This window comes from Pogonomyrmex barbatus, unplaced genomic scaffold, assembly GCF_055798465.1.
Source record: "Pogonomyrmex barbatus isolate J1 unplaced genomic scaffold, ASM5579846v1 scaffold1, whole genome shotgun sequence".
Classification (NCBI taxonomy): Eukaryota; Metazoa; Arthropoda; class Insecta; order Hymenoptera; family Formicidae; genus Pogonomyrmex; species Pogonomyrmex barbatus.
In genome coordinates, this window is record NW_028297098.1 from 8,964,717 (window position 1) to 8,982,574 (window position 17,858).

General features: G+C 46.5%; 4 protein-coding genes across 4 annotated transcripts; 2 read left to right on the forward strand and 2 right to left on the reverse strand.

Annotated features, from left to right (window-relative positions):
- The first annotated feature begins 3,184 nt into the window (after positions 1-3,184).
- On the forward strand, positions 3,185-4,550 carry LOC105433082 (uncharacterized). Its single transcript, XM_089082789.1, has 3 exons — positions 3,185-3,246; positions 3,488-3,872; positions 4,185-4,550. The coding sequence occupies exons 1-3, from the start codon at positions 3,185-3,187 to the stop codon at positions 4,548-4,550; spliced, it is 813 nt and encodes a 270-aa protein (XP_088938915.1).
- Positions 4,551-10,565: 6,015 nt separating this feature from the next.
- LOC148938031 (uncharacterized) lies at positions 10,566-11,367 on the forward strand. The gene is made up of 2 exons (XM_089082801.1): positions 10,566-10,731; positions 10,985-11,367. Exons 1-2 carry the CDS (start codon positions 10,566-10,568, stop codon positions 11,365-11,367), a joined length of 549 nt encoding a protein of 182 aa, XP_088938927.1.
- Positions 11,368-14,389: 3,022 nt separating this feature from the next.
- Positions 14,390-14,932, reverse strand: LOC148938032 (matrix metalloproteinase-24-like). The gene has a single exon (XM_089082805.1). The coding sequence runs from the start codon at positions 14,930-14,932 to the stop codon at positions 14,390-14,392; it is 543 nt and encodes a 180-aa protein (XP_088938931.1).
- A 1,964-nt stretch (positions 14,933-16,896) lies between these two features.
- Positions 16,897-17,500, reverse strand: LOC148938033 (uncharacterized). The gene is made up of 2 exons (XM_089082817.1): positions 17,311-17,500; positions 16,897-17,192 (listed from the first exon to the last, which is right to left on the reverse strand). Exons 1-2 carry the CDS (start codon positions 17,498-17,500, stop codon positions 16,897-16,899), a joined length of 486 nt encoding a protein of 161 aa, XP_088938943.1.
- Between the last annotated feature and the right edge of the window lie 358 nt (positions 17,501-17,858).

Sequence of the window (17,858 nt, forward strand, 5' to 3'; positions counted from 1 at the left end):
GCGGCGGGAGTTGAAGGGGTGTGCGCCTATCGTATTTGGGAACAGGAGTGTATCGAGTGTCTCGAAGTCTTGAGAGAAAGATGTGAGAATAGAGTCGATCCTACGGTTACCGGAACGATAAATTCTTTAATCGAATAGCGCAGTTGGAGAGTGCGAAATTCGCTTTGAGTCGACGTTTTAGTTACTTGGGTGCAGGATACGGTTCGAAGGGATTCGAATGGGTGGATATCGAGACGGCTTTCGCGAATTGCGTACGAACGGGTGCTGTGGTAAACATCGAACCTCGACGGTTTCTTGAGGACACGAGAGCCACGGTGCTCGAGCGAGTGCGAGTCGATCTTGATATGCACGCGTGTTTAAAGGTCAACACCGTGTTTCATGGGGAGTTCGTCGCGAATAATAAGAGCGCTGTTAAGAGCATTCTCACGAGGAATCGTCAGCTATTCGTTATGTCTGATCTATGAGAATGGTACGACGGAGATGAATGTTGTTCTGACGTCGCTGGAAGAATTTCAGGAACGTGACAGCGGTTGGGCGTTACTTCGGATATCAAATTTGATGATCAATGTGAACAAGTGTAATCCTATGCACGCTGGATGTTGGATGGCACTTCCTCTGAAGATAAGATATAAGAGAGAGAGAGTGATTACGTACGTTCATTAATGTACGTTCAAACGACAACGCGTGTTTCGCGTGGGGCGGTAATGGTCGCTCTATATCCCTTTGATCTATACTCGGACAGACCGTCCTCATTATTCGTTGGTGCTGAATTTCGATGGTATCGACTTTCCTATGACGCTACGAAACATCGTTAGGCTCGAACATCTTAACGATGTGTCTATCAACGTATTTGCCATTTGAGAGAAAAGGGAGAGAAACGGTATCATGATCGTTTCCTTGTTGCTCACGGGGAACAAGAAGTCTACGCACGTAAATTTGCTCTACCTGTCAAACGAGCGGCGCGATGATAACGTCGGTCACTTCATATGGATAAAGCACCTGTCTCGACTGTTAACGTCGCAAATAAACAAGCATAAAGAAAAAAAATACATATGTAACCGGTAAGCGTAAGAGAGAGACTATGCTCGTCGCGAGATAAATTTTGTATTAATTATAAATTATGTATTTTTCAGATGTCTACATTATTTTTACTCGAACGAGAAATTGGTCGCGCATAGTGTCGAGTGTGGAAGAGCGATTGCGCCGTTATTCTTCCAAACGAGGACGACAAGTTGCTCTCCTTTCACAATCACGACAAAAAGAAGAAACTACGATTCGTCGTGTATGATGATCTGGAGTGCGTTTTAGAAAAGGGAGATCAACGGTTCACTGGGAATCTCGATGATAGATTCGCCTATCAACACTACAAAGCGTTCAGCGTGGGATATTATTTGCGTAGCACTGTTGTACCCCGGATGGGCTACAACGTTAATATTAGGGATAGTCGGGTTCGTTAAGCCTAAGGAGTTGGGACTCCGAGCAGGATCAAAAGAATGTAGGGATCTTCTTGAACTTATTTACACACACTTTCTTTATTTTAATTGATTTATTCTCACAAGTGCACAGATGCTTGATATATTAACGATTATATTTTACACACGGTTAAACGTCGTCGAGTGACTCGGTGCGTATCGCGTTACTCTGGCAGCCGACGAGCGAATATGTCACCTGAGATGCTGATAGTACGGCTCGCGGGAACTTCGCTACGAAATTCGGTAATATCTCGTGCGATTATTATAAGTCCGATTCCGGACGACACGTAGTATTTCTCTTTTCTCTCTCGACTCTGCCTTATATGATCGATTATATAGACTGGTCGATGCCCGATCAGCATTCTGATCGGTTGCGTCGATTGATCGCGTGATATTGCTTGCTCAATATCACGCCCGGTTCGATCAGCAAATTGAGGAATTTGCTGATAGACTTTTCGCAATATTCTCGCGCGATGCATTTCTGCGGTCTTTCGAAAGATTGATCGCAATTTTGGCAATCACGCATTTGTGTCGTCTTACGAAAGACTTTTTCCGAATTTCATGCGGACTAATTTTGTTGCCATGCGGACTACTTTTATTATTAGTTGTAGATCTGACTACAACAGCACATACAACGGAATCATATCCGCGTATAGATCTCGCCGAGGCGATGACTGCGTCTGGTGGTTCGTCGAGAAGCTGCGCGCTCTCGCGTGTCGCGTGAGGAAGGTTCTGTGTGCGAGCGTACCGATGTCGGAGCTCACCCCGAACAAACGGAGCGCTTTTCAAAAGGCGACAAATTGTTACGTGTGCGAAAGGAGTTTTAGGTCATACGATATTCGCGTGCGCGATCACCGTCATCTTACCGGATGGTACAGAGGACCCGCGCACGCGAGCTGCAATTTGAACTATTAGAACGCGTTCATTATTCCCGTTTTTTTCATAATCTATCCGGTTACGACGCGCATTTCATTATCAAAGATGTAGCGAACGCTTTCGAGGGTAGAGTCGATCTGTTACCATTAACTAAGGAGAATTACATCGCGTTTTCGAAAATCGTCAACGATTCGGCATACGGAAAATAGAAAAATTGTGTTAAGCTACGTTTCGTGGATTCGTTTAAGTTTCTCAATACCAGTTTAGAAAAAGTAACTTCTATCTAGATCGAGAAAAATTGAGGATCACGCGATTCGAATTTTCCGATCTCGTTGCGGAGAATTTCGAGTTTACGCTCACGCGTAAGGGCGTATTTCTGTACAAGTACATCGATAGCATTGATAAACATTTAGAGACTGAGTTACCGCCGATTGAAGCCTATTACAGTTTTTTAACTGGCGAAACTGTGAGCGTTAGCGATTACGAATACGCGCGAAGAGTATAGGAGTGTTTTTCGCGTGAGAACTCTCGGCGAGTACAGCGATTTATATTTGAAAACGGTTGTGCTTCTCTTGGTAGATATTTTCGAAAATTTTCGGGATACCTGTATGGAAATTACGATTTGGATCCAGCATTATTTCACATTACCGGGATACACGTGGGACGCTATGTTGAAATACACGAACGTTCGATTCGATTTGCTTATCGATATCGATATGGTGATGTTCCTAGAGCGCGATATACGCGGCAGTTTGAGCCAATGCTCGAACAGATACGCGCGAGCTAACAACTAATATGAATCGTCATACGACTCATCTCAACCGTCGTTATATCTCATGTACGATGTGAACTACGATGTGAACAATCTCTACTGCTGGGCCATGTGCGAACTCTTACCGTATGCAGAATTTCGATGAGTCGAGGATGTCGAGAGTTTTGATATTATGTCCGTGCCACCTGACTCCGATATCGGTTATATTCTAGAAATCGATCTCGAGTATTCGCGATATTTTCACGACGACCACGCGGATCTTTCGTTCTGCCCGACGCGCAAGAGATCGCCGGAAAATCGAAACAAAAAACTACTCGCCACGCTCTACAACAAGTCGCGTTACGTGACGCACTATCGCAATCTTTAGCAGTGCGTGCGACAGCGGTTTACGCGTGACGAAGGTCTATCGCGCGTTGTGGTTCGCGCAATCTTTTTGGCTACACGTGTACATCGAGCTCAATACGGAACGGAGAACTCGCACGAGCAACGAGTTCGAGAGGAATCTGTATAAGCTGATGAACAACGCGGTTTTCGGCAAGACAATGGAGAACGTGCGCGATTACGTAGACGTAAGGCTCGTGACGTGTTGGGACGGAAGATATGGCACGGAGGCGCTGATCGCGAAACCGAATTTTCACAGTAGTAGCGTTTTCGACGAGAATCTCATGGCTGTCGAGTTGCGCAAACTCGAGGTTCAATTTAACACCAATTTACGTTGGTATGTTCATTTCAGAGATATCCAAGATGCGATTGTATGATTTTCATTATGATTATATGCCGCTTTATCGCTCTAAATGCAAAATCACGCGCGTATCTGTTCGAGCATTGGCTCAAACCGCCGCGTATATCGCGCTCTAGGAACATCACCATATCGATATCGATAAGCAAATCGAATCGAACGTTCGTGTATTTCAACATAGCGTCCCACGTGTATCCCGGTAATGTGAAATAATGCTGGATCCAAATCGTAATTTCCATACAGGTATCCCGAAAATTTTCGAAAATATCTACCAAGAGAAGCACAACCGTTTTCAAATATAAATCATGTACACGGACACCGATAGCTTGATATATTTTCTGGAATGCCGGAACGTTTACGAGAATATGAAGCGAGATTCGACATCAATGATTATTCCGACGACAATACGTATGATATACCGCGCGCGAACAAGAAGGTTTTCGGTTTGATAAAAGACGAGAACAACGGAGCGGTCATGATGAAATTTATAGGACTCAGGGCGAAGATGTACGCTCTGAGAATTTTGGGAAAGAGCGATACAAAGAGAATAAAGGGCGTCAAGAGGAGTACCGTCGCGAAAACGATAACGTTCGAGGATTTCGCGCATAGCTTGAACGAATCATCGCAGCATCGAGACGTCAGGCGTGCGTACGCTCGATGCTACACGAGGTTTACACCGTGTCCGAACTAAAGCTAGCTTTGAGTCCTCACGATGACAAGCGATACTTAATACCTTCCACCGATACATTGCCATGCAATCATTATAAGATACTGTTATTAGATACTAATGTAGTATAAAACTTTTACCAATGTAGAATAAGTAATTGTACACTCTTTATTCATTACAATACAGCCGTTTTATGAATCCAAGAGTTGTGTGTATTGTCGATTCCTAACCATTTGACGAAAACTCTAACGTTCTTTCTAGCACTTTCTCTACGAGATAGATATCGGAATTGGAAACTCGCGTTTGTAAAATCCTCCAGCTATTGGCTCTTTACGATAATCTTTCAGCAGATACGTAGGGGATTCATGCGTTGCACCTTAGCGATTCGAAAAATCTCGGTCGTCTAGTTAGGCGTATATCCCTTCTCGAAAATCGTTTTGAACTTGCTGATGCCAGATCGTTCACCTTGAATCTTGTGGGGGCTGCGATCTTCAAGTGACTGTATACCGTGGAGAGGAGTCTCTTGGCAATGGCGGGAGTTACGTCCGCCGGTCGCATTCCGGTTTCGATGCGCGCGGTTGTTATACTCCGAGATTAAACGCGGTAGAGCGTCGAGCCATCTGTACGATCCCTTTAGCGTTTAAGAGTTTCCACATGTTGTTCTTGAGCGTGCGATTAAATCGCTCCACAACCGCTTTCATCACCGAGTCGAGTAGTGACGTATATCGTACTATCAGTAACCGCTTTTACAAAAGCGTTGTAGAACTTCTTGCCCTTGTCCGTTTGTAGATTTTGCGGATGTCAAGCGTCGTCGCGAAATATCTTGGACAACGCTACTTCGCTTCCGCTCTTGCTCTTCAGCGGCACAGCCCACGCGTATTTGCTCAACACGTCGATGACCGTCATCACGTAATTGTAGCCTTTGTTTTGTCGCGCGTACGGACGCATCTCGGCCTGCCACAGATCGTCATAACCGCGCACCATGACTCGATGACGCGGAAAGTTTCTTCGGGGCGTGAAGCTCCTCGACGAGTCTTCTCTTCTCGACGCTCATCGCTGATTTACGAGGAGGCGCGATTGGTTTTATTTGTGCTCGTCGCTTCGCGCATTCGCTCCTGTTCCTCGTTCCAAACGTTAATCGCGTGTTTCATGGTATTTGGAAATCCATTTTTAGTGCGACTAGTAATTCGTTTATCGTTTCTCTAATCACTATTTTATCCAAAGGCCAACATTTTGCCCAGCGTCTCTCTCGTTATCGCTTTGTCCGTTAGTTCTCTTGTGATCTTCTGTCACGCTACGTGCGAGATTCTCCACGTCGATATTCTCTCACGGCTCGTCGACGACGCGTCGAGCTCGTTTTACAGGGATTTCTCTAGATTTCGCAGTGATTCCTCTAGGATCTGCGTTTGTTTCTCTTGAGCGTCGCCGAGCGTCTTTCGGATCTCGCTCGAATCTCTAGCTCGCAGTTTGTCCTATTTTTCCCCCGTTTGTCCTAGCGCACGTTGAAACATAGACAGATCTTTAATTCTAATAATAGTTGGTTGTTTAACGAGTTTGTTCCGTTTCCCTTATTTGTTTATCGAGATCGACGAGCGAGACCTCCCTCCTCTCCTCGATCTGTCGCAGTGATTCCTCTAGATTTCGCGTTCGTTTCTCCTAAGCGTCATCGAGCGTCTCGATGACCCTTCGAATCTCGCTCAGATCTTTCTCTCGCGATTCGTCCCGTTTCTCGAACTCTTGTTCCATCTCTCATCTCCTCTATTCGTTTGTCGTGATCGACAAGCGAGGCCTCTCTCTTCTTCTCAAAGTATCGCAGAACGTCCACTTCGATTTTTACGTCGTAATACTGTAGGAGAATATTCCGAATTCGCTTGTTCATATCTTCCAGCTGTTTTTGTAACTCGTTCGTTAGAACTTTCAACTCCTCGTTCCTTACGTGAAGCGCGTCGTCGACATAACCCTTGGTCGTCGCGTCGGCATCGTCGATCGGCGTATCCAAATGGCATATCTTGCGTCTGTTGACGTCGTAGTCGTCCGGATTCAGGCAGAGCGCACTGCGACGCCCACAGGGATGCGATCAAATGATCGTCAATGCCGCGCTGCCTCTCTAGAGACTTTCCGAATTTGTTCGCAGACATCATGCCCTCGTGGTTGACGAATCTGCTTGTAATCTTGGCGATCTGCGTATCGTATTTGAGAAACAATCTGGTTATGCGCGCCATAGATTCCTCCAATTCGCCGATCTGACCGCTCTCGTTCATCTCCGACAGCAACGTTCGAGTGCTCGTCGAGAGTTCGCTCGTCTCTTTGATTCTCGTTTCCGCGTCTCGAAACGCGCTGTCCACGTAGCTTTTCTTCGGTATCAGTTCTAGGTGCGGCTAAACGCCGTATGGTTCTGTCTCTCGCGTCGTAGTAATCGTCACTTAGACAGAGCGCGTTGTTACGCACATACGCAGGGAATCGATCGACAGTCGCGAGCGTGCCCTGTCGCTTCCGCCGAACGACTCCAATGGTCTTCCGAACTTGTTCACCAACATAACGGGAATACCTCGGGCCGCGAGCGCGCGTGTTTTATTCAATCGCGTCGATCTCGCGAAGCTCCTCGAGTATCGATACAATCTCGTTGTCATTGTGAGCGTCGCCAGCTCGTCGAGAGGCATCGAGCAATCGAAGACGATCGACTAGCTCGTTGGGATCGTCCCAGTAAACGTACTCGATTCCTTTATCTCTCACCCGCATAACGGATGGAACAGAATCGATCCCTTTTTTTCTCGCTTTACCAGTACCAGCGCCACTTTTGTCTCTATCGAGCTCGATATGCTCAATATGCTTGTATTTGTAACCTTTGTTTCCTAGACTGGGCAGTAAGCGCGTTGTGACCGATGGGCATTCGTAGTCAGCACTATACTCTTGTACGTTTGCTTGTCGCTTTCCGTGTATACGGCGTCGTCGGGAAGTCTCTTGAAGATCAATTCGTATAAGCCCGAGGTACCCGGATATCGCGTGTCGCTCACGATCACGCTGTCGTTGGCGGCCACGTCGAATCGCCTGTCGCTAAGCATCGAGCCATCCAAGTCGAAGTACACCTCGTAAACGTGATCGATCTCACTCTGTCCCCGCTTAGAAGCGCGCCCATATATTTGCGACCTAACGGTCCCCATTGCGCGTTCGAGATCAATTCCTCCAATTCGTTTCTATAAAAATTCTCGTATGACATATCCATATTCACGTGCTCGTTGTAAACATGCTATAGGTTAGTGCCATCCTGCTTAAACAGAATCAAGAGATTCGCGTTGTCGCGTATCAGGTGTTTCGGAATTTTAGCATATGTCTAACAAAGAACATAGAAATAATCGATGTTCGAGTGTCGACCCATGGCGAAATATTCCCTAATCGCGTTCTGCTTGTCACAGGCCACATCGTCGAACACGAATATCGAGTTGGGAAGCGCCTCGCTCGGTGGCACGACGTCGCTATTGTTTAAGAACGCGCGATAGCCGATCTCGTCTATCGACTCGAGCAGCTCCACCAGGTATCGATACTTCGGTTGTTGCAGGGATTTTGAGTAAACGTACACGTTCTCGAAGCGCGCGCCGTGCGGACTTTCGAGCATGCTTATCAACACGTTCGTTTTACCGCAGTTGGAGGGGCCGCAAATGATGCAACGTATCGTGTTCGGTAGTAGAGGGCCGTGTCTGCGCACCCTCCCGACCGCGTCCCTCGAGATTCGTCGAGTCTTACGGTCGAGATTGGGCACTCCTATAGCCGGCGACCGTCGAACAAATCGCATTTACGCGCGCTCGTTTCGAGGAGACGCGACCGATAATCGCTTCACTTATACTCGACGGCGATTCGATCGCGCACAATGATCGATATGTTTCTCCTATTGACGGATAACGAGATATTCTCACTCTATCCGTCGAACAGTTGCGACTTGTCCCGGAGATCGTTCTCGTGCGCAATTTCGACAGATACGTGGAACAGACTACCCAATCATCTGAGAGCGAATCCCGAGGAGCAACGTTGTTGCATGTGTCTGGAGCATTATAATCGTCTGTGGCAACGATCAATCGCATATAGACGGTCCTGCGTCTCTTATCAAGAATTGTAACGAATGCTTAGCGGCGCAGAATTACTCGATACGGCGATAAACATGCTTCCCTTCGAACTACATATTTCTGAGTATCAATTTTGCGGGCCCGGCACCCATCTCGCGAAGCGATTGGCGCGCGACGATCGAGGCGTAAACCCGTGGGACGCGGCGTTCCGCGAGCACGACATCGCCTATTCGCGAAATAAGAAACTCGCCGATCGCCACGACGCTGACTGAGCTCTCGCCGAGAAGGCGCGCGAACGTATAACGGCCAGAGATTCCACTTTCGGCGAGAGAGCCGCCGCGACCGTATGAATTATTATGAAAGCAAAAACAAAGCTAGGCATGGATTTGAGAAAGAAGAAGAGGAAGACGAGGAGGAGGATACTTCCAATGATGAAACGCAGAGGCTTACCCATTTTTCCGATATTAGGCGCGCTCGGTTCTTTGATCGGTGGCGCGGCGGGCGTCGCGAAAGCGGTGAACGCCGGTAAAACCGCACGGCGTCAACTGGAGGAATTGCAACGTCACAATCGGGCGATGGAAGGTCACGGATTGTACCTAGCGCCTTACAAACGTGGCAGCGATGTGACGAGAAAAACGAAAAAAAAAATTGTGGAAGGAAACGTTAGGATCGCTCGAGTTACCGCTCTCCGGCATTACGACAAACGAACAGCTGAACCGCTCGGCGTGTCGTCTGCGAGTGCTCTTTTTCAGAGGAGTGTTTATGTGTGACGCATTACCATCGAAGGCGCGACGCAACGAGAGCAGCCGTGAATCTCGACGACTCGATGGGTTCGGATAGTCATTGGGTCGCCTATGTGAAGAGGGGAAACAACGCAATTTACTTCGTCGGTTTCGGCAATCTTCGACCGCCGAAGGAACTCGAGAGATGTCTCGGCGGCGGCGTAAATATAACGTACAATCGCAGATCGTATCAGACATCGAGCGTCTGCAGTCAGTTGTGTCTGCAATTTCTTTCGAGGATCGGTCGCGATGTCACTGAGCCTTTCGTTCACCAGTAAAAGTAGCGTCCTCACGGCATACTATTTTCCTGCCTTAGATTTGAGCGACGACGATTACGAGTTAGGTCTCACGAATTTCGAGACGTAAAACGCTATACCGAATTCCGCAAATAATAAGTTCTATTACAACGACAAAACGATCGTGATTCCCGAGGGTTTGTACGAATTGAGCGCGATAGACAGATATCCGAACGCTATCTCTAAAAAGCGAAGGATCGACGAAAGCAAGAGGACGAGCGACGATGACGAGAGCGACGACATCGTCTACGACGAGAGCGACGAGGGCGAGAGGGGCGCGCGGTCTCTGATCATTCGCACCAACGAGAACACCATGAGAAGATCAAGTGCGAGCATCAAATCGATTTCGCGAAACCGAACAACATCGGTTCGCTCCTGGGATTCTCGTCGTCGCGTGTGCTACGACCGAACAAATGGCACACGTCCGACGGATCCGTGAATATTATGGGCGTGAATATCATTCGGGTGGAGTGCAATATCACCGCGGGCGCGTACAGCAACAACGAGCCGGTTCACACGATACACGAGTTTTCGCTGAACGTTCCTCCGGAGTATAAACTGTCGAACGCTCCGACATCGATTATTTACTTTCCGATCATCACGCGAAACGTTACCGATATCACGCTTCGAGTCGTGGATCAAGACGGGCGACCGATCGATTTTCGCGGAGAGGAGATAACGACGCGACTTCATGTGCGACGACGAAGGCATTAGAGAGAAATGCGCAAGAACGAAAGATGCTCGTTCTGAACGAATGGTACACAAAAGGAGGAGACGCAAATGCTACATCCGCGATCCTACCGCAAAACGACGCGACGAGGAAGGCACGCGAGGGAAGAGCGAACGAGCTGAACGCCGCGAACGTTGCGTTCTTAAGATCTTTTTTCATCGTAAAAAATCGACATGGCGAGCGACATTTTAAGTATCAGAAGTACCCCGATCTTTGACGATCGTATTGTGAGAATAGAAACCCACACTTACAATCCGTATGCTAACACCACGTTCGGATACAGCGACGAGATACGAATACCTATACAGCAACAAAATCTGTATACGTTGCCGTGCGAAAGTTTTCTATATATCGAGGGAAAATTCGCGACGAGAGAGAGCGCGAAGGAAGGCACAGCGAAGGTAGTTACGAGAGCGAAACTAGTCAACAACTGCGTCGCGTTTATGTTCGATACGAGATTCGATACGAGCTCAATGGCGTGGAGATAAGAGCAGAAACGTCAGCATAACGACCTTGATGAAAAACTACGCATCGTTGAGTTACGAGAGAGATAGAGCTTTATAAAACACCGGATGGGAAATACCGCCTATAGTGTTGGACGATTTCAACTTTTGCGTGCCTCTCAACGTACTTCTCGGTTTCTGCGAGGATTATAAACGCATAGTGATAAACGCGCGACACGAATTCATTCTGATACGCGCTCGCAACGATAACAATTGCGTCGTGGCGCATTCAGATCAGAGACCGAAGATCACCTTGTTAAGAATACAGTGGCGAATGCCACACGTGATACTTAATAACGTTAACAAACTGTCACTTCTGCGAACGTTGGACAGTGAACGATATCTGAGCATGGGCTTTTGTTCGTGGGATCTGTACGAATTTCCATTGTTGCAAAGTATGACCAAGCATTTCTGGGCGGTAAAAGCGGCGACGCAATTGGAGAAACCGCGATACGTGATCTTCGCGCTATAAACCGGAAGGAAAAACATACCGTCGGAAGACGTTTCTAAATTCGACGATTGCAAAGCTGACTAATGTAAAACTCTATTTAAATTCCGAGTTCTATCCCTACGACGATATAAATCTAGATTTCGAGCATAACAAGTTCGCAGTGCTGTACGATATGTATCTGAAATTTCGAAAAACGTATTACGGGTGCGAGACCTACGAACCGTTCATGACTGTCACTAGATTTCTGCAATACGGTCCGCTAGTGGTCATCGATTGCTCCCACCAGAACGAATCGATCAAGAGCGCCACCGTCGACGTTCGCGTAGAATTCGAATGCAAAGAGAACGTTCCGGCTAACACAACGGCTTATTGTCTCATCATTCACGATAGAGTTGTAGAGTATAACCCACTGACGAACGTCGTACGTAAACTCACGTAAAAAAACAGGAAATCGCGGTTTTCCTTATGATTCCCGATAGCGATAACGAACGTATAAAGAAGAGCGAAACGCAAAGATATCGAATTCTCGTGACGATGTCGAACGTACCGATCTTCGTCGATCTGCAAGGTTTTATCGTTCGGGAGAAATTTATGATTAAAGAAGTGGCGATATTAAAAAATAGAAAAGAGCTGACTCATCGAATATTTCGAGAAGCGATTCCCTGGAATTTTCTTACAAAGACGGAAAAATCTAAAGCGTGCTAGATAACCTCCAATCATTACGGCCTGCAATGGAGCGATGGCGACGTCGCATACAGATTCTCGAAGCACGTGATTCGAAGCGGCGTTTGCGATCAATCGCGAGACGCGCCTAAACGAATGTATGTCAAATGCTTGGAGAAAAAGAAGGTTAGAGGAGATTCTCGGCTGCGACGCGGATCACGACGTGATCGTCGAGATTATCGACGTGGATTTCGAGGATATAGGGCGCCTAAGCACCCTGGATGATGTCTAAACATTCCACTGCGAGCGTCACGCGAAGCATTGCGCTATGGAGAACGTGTGCAAACTGTACGATTGGTGGTCGAAACGACAGGAATGTATCACCGAACCGTAATATCGCGTTAACGTATCATTATTAACTTATCATATATCAGATTGTTTTTAATTATTGTGTCATATATTAGATTGTTTTACACTATTATATATCAGATTTATTGCTTATATATTATAATCAGATTCATTGCTTATACTATAATCGGATTCTTTTATCACTCACTACACTTATATATGCTTGGGGAAATACAAATAACAAAAAAAAACATTTTTTTACACTATATATCTCACTTTATTTCATCTTAATCTTACATCCCAAAGTATAGAGCAACGAGTTCGCAATCGATAATATTACAATCGAAGGCATCGCTATCGCGTATGACTCTCGAGATTCTCCGTATCCTTAGCGATGAACGCGATATCCTTGAAACGCGCCAATTTCGCATCGATTTTTCCTAATATCTTGGTCAACGAGATAACAAGTCGGCTGATGCAATGCTCGAGCTCGAACATGTTATTCACTGTTTCCTTCGACATGGCCAAGCGAGCCGCGGAAGTTTCCAGGCATAATATCGTCAAGTTATTGATTTTTCCGAAACGCACGATCATATTTCCAATATGCGACGAGGCTGGAAAGGATTCTCCGTACTCTGCAGATACTTCGAGAGAATGTGTCGTTGCTCAACAAGCTGCCTCCACGTATCGGGCGACATCGAGACCTCCTTGCCATGACTATCTATCTCCCAGGATAATATTCACGCGAGAAGAATGTTCAAGAGTGACACATACATTGAGAAACTTGTATCCCGTCTTAGTCAAGGAATATTTTCGTTCTAGAATTCTAACAGGATTATTCGTACAACCAGCGTTGTTATGACTCGACGCAATCGGCTTGTCATCGTCGAGCGTCTTCTTCCTCCTCCTCGCGTCGTCGCTCTCGTCGACTCGACGCGTCTCGAAATCCTGCGAGTATTCGATATTGTACATCTTTACAATCGGAGAGATCGCGCGATACTGTTCGTAAACGTTTCATATCCTTCGCTCTATAGACTATACGACAACTTCCGTGCCTCTTCCTCCTCCCTCTCCTCTTCTAAATCGTCCTCGCTCGAAAATACGTTCCTCATCTGAGCGAGTCTTTTCAAAAGAGCGCGCAATTGTTCTAACAGTCCGTTCCTTGGACACACGATATCAAAAATCTCCGGATCGAATTTACCAGCCATAGTTACACTTCTGGTAAATTCGTTGTACTTGAAGAACTGTCATTTAACGAGACAGTACAGATTACCGTCGATGTATCGAACGACGGACGTTACAGCGGGTGGACTCCCCGGAAATATCGCGTGCAATGAGTTATGTCTGACGGCTATCATCGAGCAGTCGTCGATCTTGGCCACGATCTCGTCATTATAAATCGCGTTGTAAACGTTCGTCCCGCGTTAGTATTAACTACAGCGTTGATTTTTGCGTTAGGAGAAAGATTCATATCCTTCAGTTTCCTCGGCCAACCCGGTACTAACTCGAAACTCGGAAATTCTACTATGTAAACCGTATCGTCTACGAACAATACGAGTTGGCCCGAGGGTCGTCGATACGCGCCCGTTAAACGTAAAATTATTGTAAAATTATTGTAAAATTATTAGGAAGGAAACGCAGATAGTCCGTCAGTAACAACGATCTATCATAAGATTTTCCGTTTAGGTCGACCGACCATAAGTGGCGTCGATACATTCTATTTTCTAACACCAACATCCTATCGACGCGTCGCGACGCGCACAGATTCGCGGAATCCCCCATGTTGCGCGTCGCGATTGTGGTCGTCGCTACGGTCGTCGTCGCTGGTCTCAAGACTTCGCTCTTATTTCTTAAACTGTATAAATTCTGAATGGCGAGAAAATCCGCCTCGCTCAATCGCACGGGAAAGGATAGAAGTCTTAGAAGGGATACATTATCGCATTTTTCTGAGGACTGTGATGTAATCCTAACGCGTGGCCGATCTCGTGCGTCAACGTATGTAGCAGATGAATCGTATCGTCAGGCTTAGCGGTCAGCTCGATGTGCACCTCCGACACTCGGACGGACATATTCGGCTACCTTGATGTCGAGGATCTACGAACGTGTGAAAACCCTTCCGAAACGATAGCACGATATCGGGATTCATCAAATCGTGCTCGAACGTCAGTGACGAATTCACCGCCCACATCTCGAACGCGACCTCGGTGACTCGTAAAACGCTCTCGCTCGCCAAGTGAAAATTCCAAGCGAGATGCGTCTTCGCCCAATTCTTCAGAGACTTATTCAAGTCACTCGATATATCTTTGACGCCGCATCGCGGTTTACGCATCTGTTCCAATATAGCTTTGTTAAGAACGCCATCACCAGGTATACGGTAATACTCCTGAAAAACCGCAATCGCGTGTTTCAAAGCCAACGTCGCGTTATCTGATATCGTTTGCACGTTATCGCCGTCCAGGTATTCGTAGGTTTGTAAAAACCGAATCACTTCCTCGTCGCTATCGGCGGAGTCGCGAATCGCCGCGATAACGGCTATCGCGCATGCGATCACGACGATCCCGCGCGCGGGCGTCATCGCGCGAGACGGGAATCGAATCGACTGCGCATCGCTGACCGAAATACGCGCGAACACTCGATCGATGTTACCATCGGTCGCGAGAGGGCGGGGACCAACGCAATGAATCGATCTGAGTCGCGATTCGGAAATTTCAACCGCTTAATTTCTATTCTCTATTGTGCGATAGCGAGATTATTCTCGTCGAACGAGCCCAAATATAAGCTTTCTCGTAGCGCGATTACACGCCAACGAATGACGATCTCGCTAAAGATCTCATACGCAATACCATTAAAAAACATAATAGAGAACAAAAAGTAAAAACATAACAACGATAAAATAGCGATAGAATAGAAACAAGTAGAACGATGAAATAAACGATAGACAAATCTTTTATCGCCGTTGCAGACTTCCTGTAGTCAGACTTCCTGTAGTCACGCGTAACGAGCGCGAAAATGATGCATCGCACAATCATCTAGATATCCTTTTTTTCTCATCACTTTTTACTTCTCTTTTTACATTCCAATAAAATATTCTCTCGTTATTATTAACACTCCTACGACGATTCCTCCTCGCGTGACTCCCACCTCTCGCCTCTCTCATACGTTCCCGATAACCGTCACCCGCGGTAACGCAAATTGAAGACTTCCGACGCGTCGCCGATCCACCTCTCGTTTCCGCGATGTGCAAACGAACGAGGAAAAAAAAATTCCATCTCTCGCGGTTAGTTTTAATCTCATACATATTCATATATACAATCCATAGTTATATTACGATTATAGTACATAATTATATGCACGCACACTTAGTTGTGCTAATTGATGCCAACGCGCTCTCTTCTTTTTCTCTCCTCCTCGTACGCGGCTGACGAAATGGTACCGCTTTTCCTCCAATACTTGCGATGAGCGCAAAAAGACATTTCGTCGTCATCGTTATCGTTAAATACGTCGTAATAGCTGCTTTCATAAAAGTTCATCATGTACTCCTGTCGTCTGCTAATCTCGATCGGTTTCTTCTTTTCGTAGAGTACCTCCAGTAAAAGATTATTATATGCCATCCCTCAATAGTGATGACATATACACGCCTCTATTACCTTTTTGGTGAAATCTCACGCTGAGGCAGAAATTGACAACTGCGTCTCTTTAACTTATTAAAAATCGGAGTGTATTGTCCTCTCACGACGTACTCAGTCACATTGACCGATGGATACGCCGTTACGTTTCGCAATGAGGAGAAGATGTTAGATCATCCAGCGAATAGCACCAACACATCTTATTGTCATCGATCATTCGTGTCTCGTACAGCTGATACCGATTCGCTACTTTGACGGTTCTCGCCATCGTAAACACGACGACAAGTATCACTCAAAAGAATCACTTCGACGACGCGTCAAACCGCAACGTTCTACAAAACAGGACGAGCGGCACGCATTATATCCTCATAGACTACGCCTAGACACAGAACATCGCCTAAAGCGACGTAACAAAAACAGGACACGTTAGACCGCGCGGAAAACGCTAGGGCGGCGTCGAAGACGGGGAGGACACACACGTCGCATCCCCGTAGACAACGCCTAGGAGAAATCGACCCGAGGAAACCCCGCGACTGCCTTACCGACTGAGGAGGATAAACCTACCCTGACGACCGCCAGAGGGATCCACCTTTTCCCTCCCGGTTACGAACCCTCTGGGGAAAGAAAACCATCCTTACCGACCTAAGAGGATACTCCTCCGGATACAAACCCTCTCCTCCCTCACCCCCCCTTTCCGTGGAGGTTAGGACCCCCCTTGCTTATCTACTCTTGGATGTCGCGAGGAAATGTGCGAGATTGCATGTATCGACACCAAAAACGTTTGGCGTTAGTCACTTCGGATTGATCTAATACTGTTGGAGTCGGAGTGATAGTAGATCCGGAGAAGAGACGGAATGCTTAATCCTTATCTTAAGCATGTTGACAAAACGAAAAATATACTATGTGACGCGAATTAATTTTGGCCACGATGAGAATCGTTGAGCGAGATCCCATCTTGAGTGTCAATTCCAAGACTGATAACATGAGACTTGGCTTCGAGTGAAGAGTTCAAAAGAAGAGTAACATCAGTTTGAGGCCATTGAGCACTTGGTAATTTAAGCCATTCTGTACCCTTCCACCAGTCGGGCTTATTGAGCAGACTTTGTACGGGAATTCCTCGCGACGCGCAGTCAACTGGATTCTCTTGAGTTGGCACGTAATGCCATTGAGAGTTCGGAATCTTAGATTGTATTTCGTCGACTTGATTCGCTACGAATATTTTCCATTTGGATAGATCTTATCCAAGCTAGAGCGACAGTGGAATCTGTCCAACAATGACATGGAATGTCGATTAAGTCAAGAGATTCTCAAACATAAAAAATCATACAAGCCAAGAGAACGGCAGCCATTAATTCCAACCGAGGGATACTCAGATTTTTCAAGGGAGCGACTCGAAATTTCGCCATTAATAAAGAAACTTGGTGATCACCTAGAGACGAGTCAACCTTGAAATAGATCACGGCTGCACAAGCAGATGTGGAGGCGTCCGAAAAACCGTTCACAGTGTTGTGTGTCATGACCTGTTCCGGTCCAGCGAGGAATTTCGAGCGAATTGAGAAGTTCGAGAGAACAATAATATGCAGTCTAGTCATGAAGGATATTAGGAGAAATTGCACCATCCCAAAGAACCTTTGCATGTCATAAGCGCTGCATTAGAATCTTTGCCATGATTATGATGGGAGTAAGCCATTGGATCAAATAATTTCGAGATAGCTGAGAGAATTGTGCGTTTGGTTGATGGCAGCGAGTTAGACAAGATTACATTGAATTGAAAGACATCATGCGGTGGATGCCACTTGAGTTTTAAGACTTGGAACTGATCGTCGGACTCCAAAGATTTACTTTGAGATAGGCCATGGTCATGCGGATCGATAT